Here is a 258-nt window from a genome sequence, read left to right as displayed (position 1 = left end):
AGCTGCCTGCAGCAGCAAGCATCTAGGACACAACCCTGCTGCTGCTGCTGCTGCTGCTGCTGCTGCTGCTGCTGATGGTTCTGCTGCTGCTGCTGCTGGTTCTGCTGCTGCTGCTGCTGTTGGTGCTGCTGCTGCTGCTGCTGTTGCTGCTGCGGATGGGGGATCCACAGATGCATCGCTCGAAGCACTTGCTGCTGCAGTTGTGCTTCCTGCTGCTGCTGCTGTTGCTGCTGCTGCTGTTGTTGCTGCTGCTGCTGT

General features: G+C 60.1%; 1 protein-coding gene across 1 annotated transcript in view; it reads right to left on the bottom strand.

The window, feature by feature from the left end:
* EMH_0074500 (zinc finger (C3HC4 RING finger) protein, putative) overlaps window positions 1-258 on the bottom strand; it is a gene marked incomplete at both ends in the record, with an annotated part of 3,254 nt that overhangs the window by 1,515 nt on the left and 1,481 nt on the right. The window contains one exon of the mRNA XM_013499470.1: window positions 3-258. Within this exon, the coding sequence (XP_013354924.1) occupies window positions 3-258 (256 nt within the window). The remainder of the gene's footprint in view (window positions 1-2) is intronic.

The sequence above is a fragment of the Eimeria mitis genome, genomic scaffold (genome assembly GCF_000499745.2).
Source record: "Eimeria mitis Houghton genomic scaffold, Emh_scaff4355, whole genome shotgun sequence".
In the NCBI taxonomy this organism is placed as follows: domain Eukaryota; phylum Apicomplexa; class Conoidasida; order Eucoccidiorida; family Eimeriidae; genus Eimeria; species Eimeria mitis.
The sequence above is the reverse complement of the archived record's forward strand: the minus strand, read 5'-3'. Positions and strand labels throughout refer to the sequence as shown.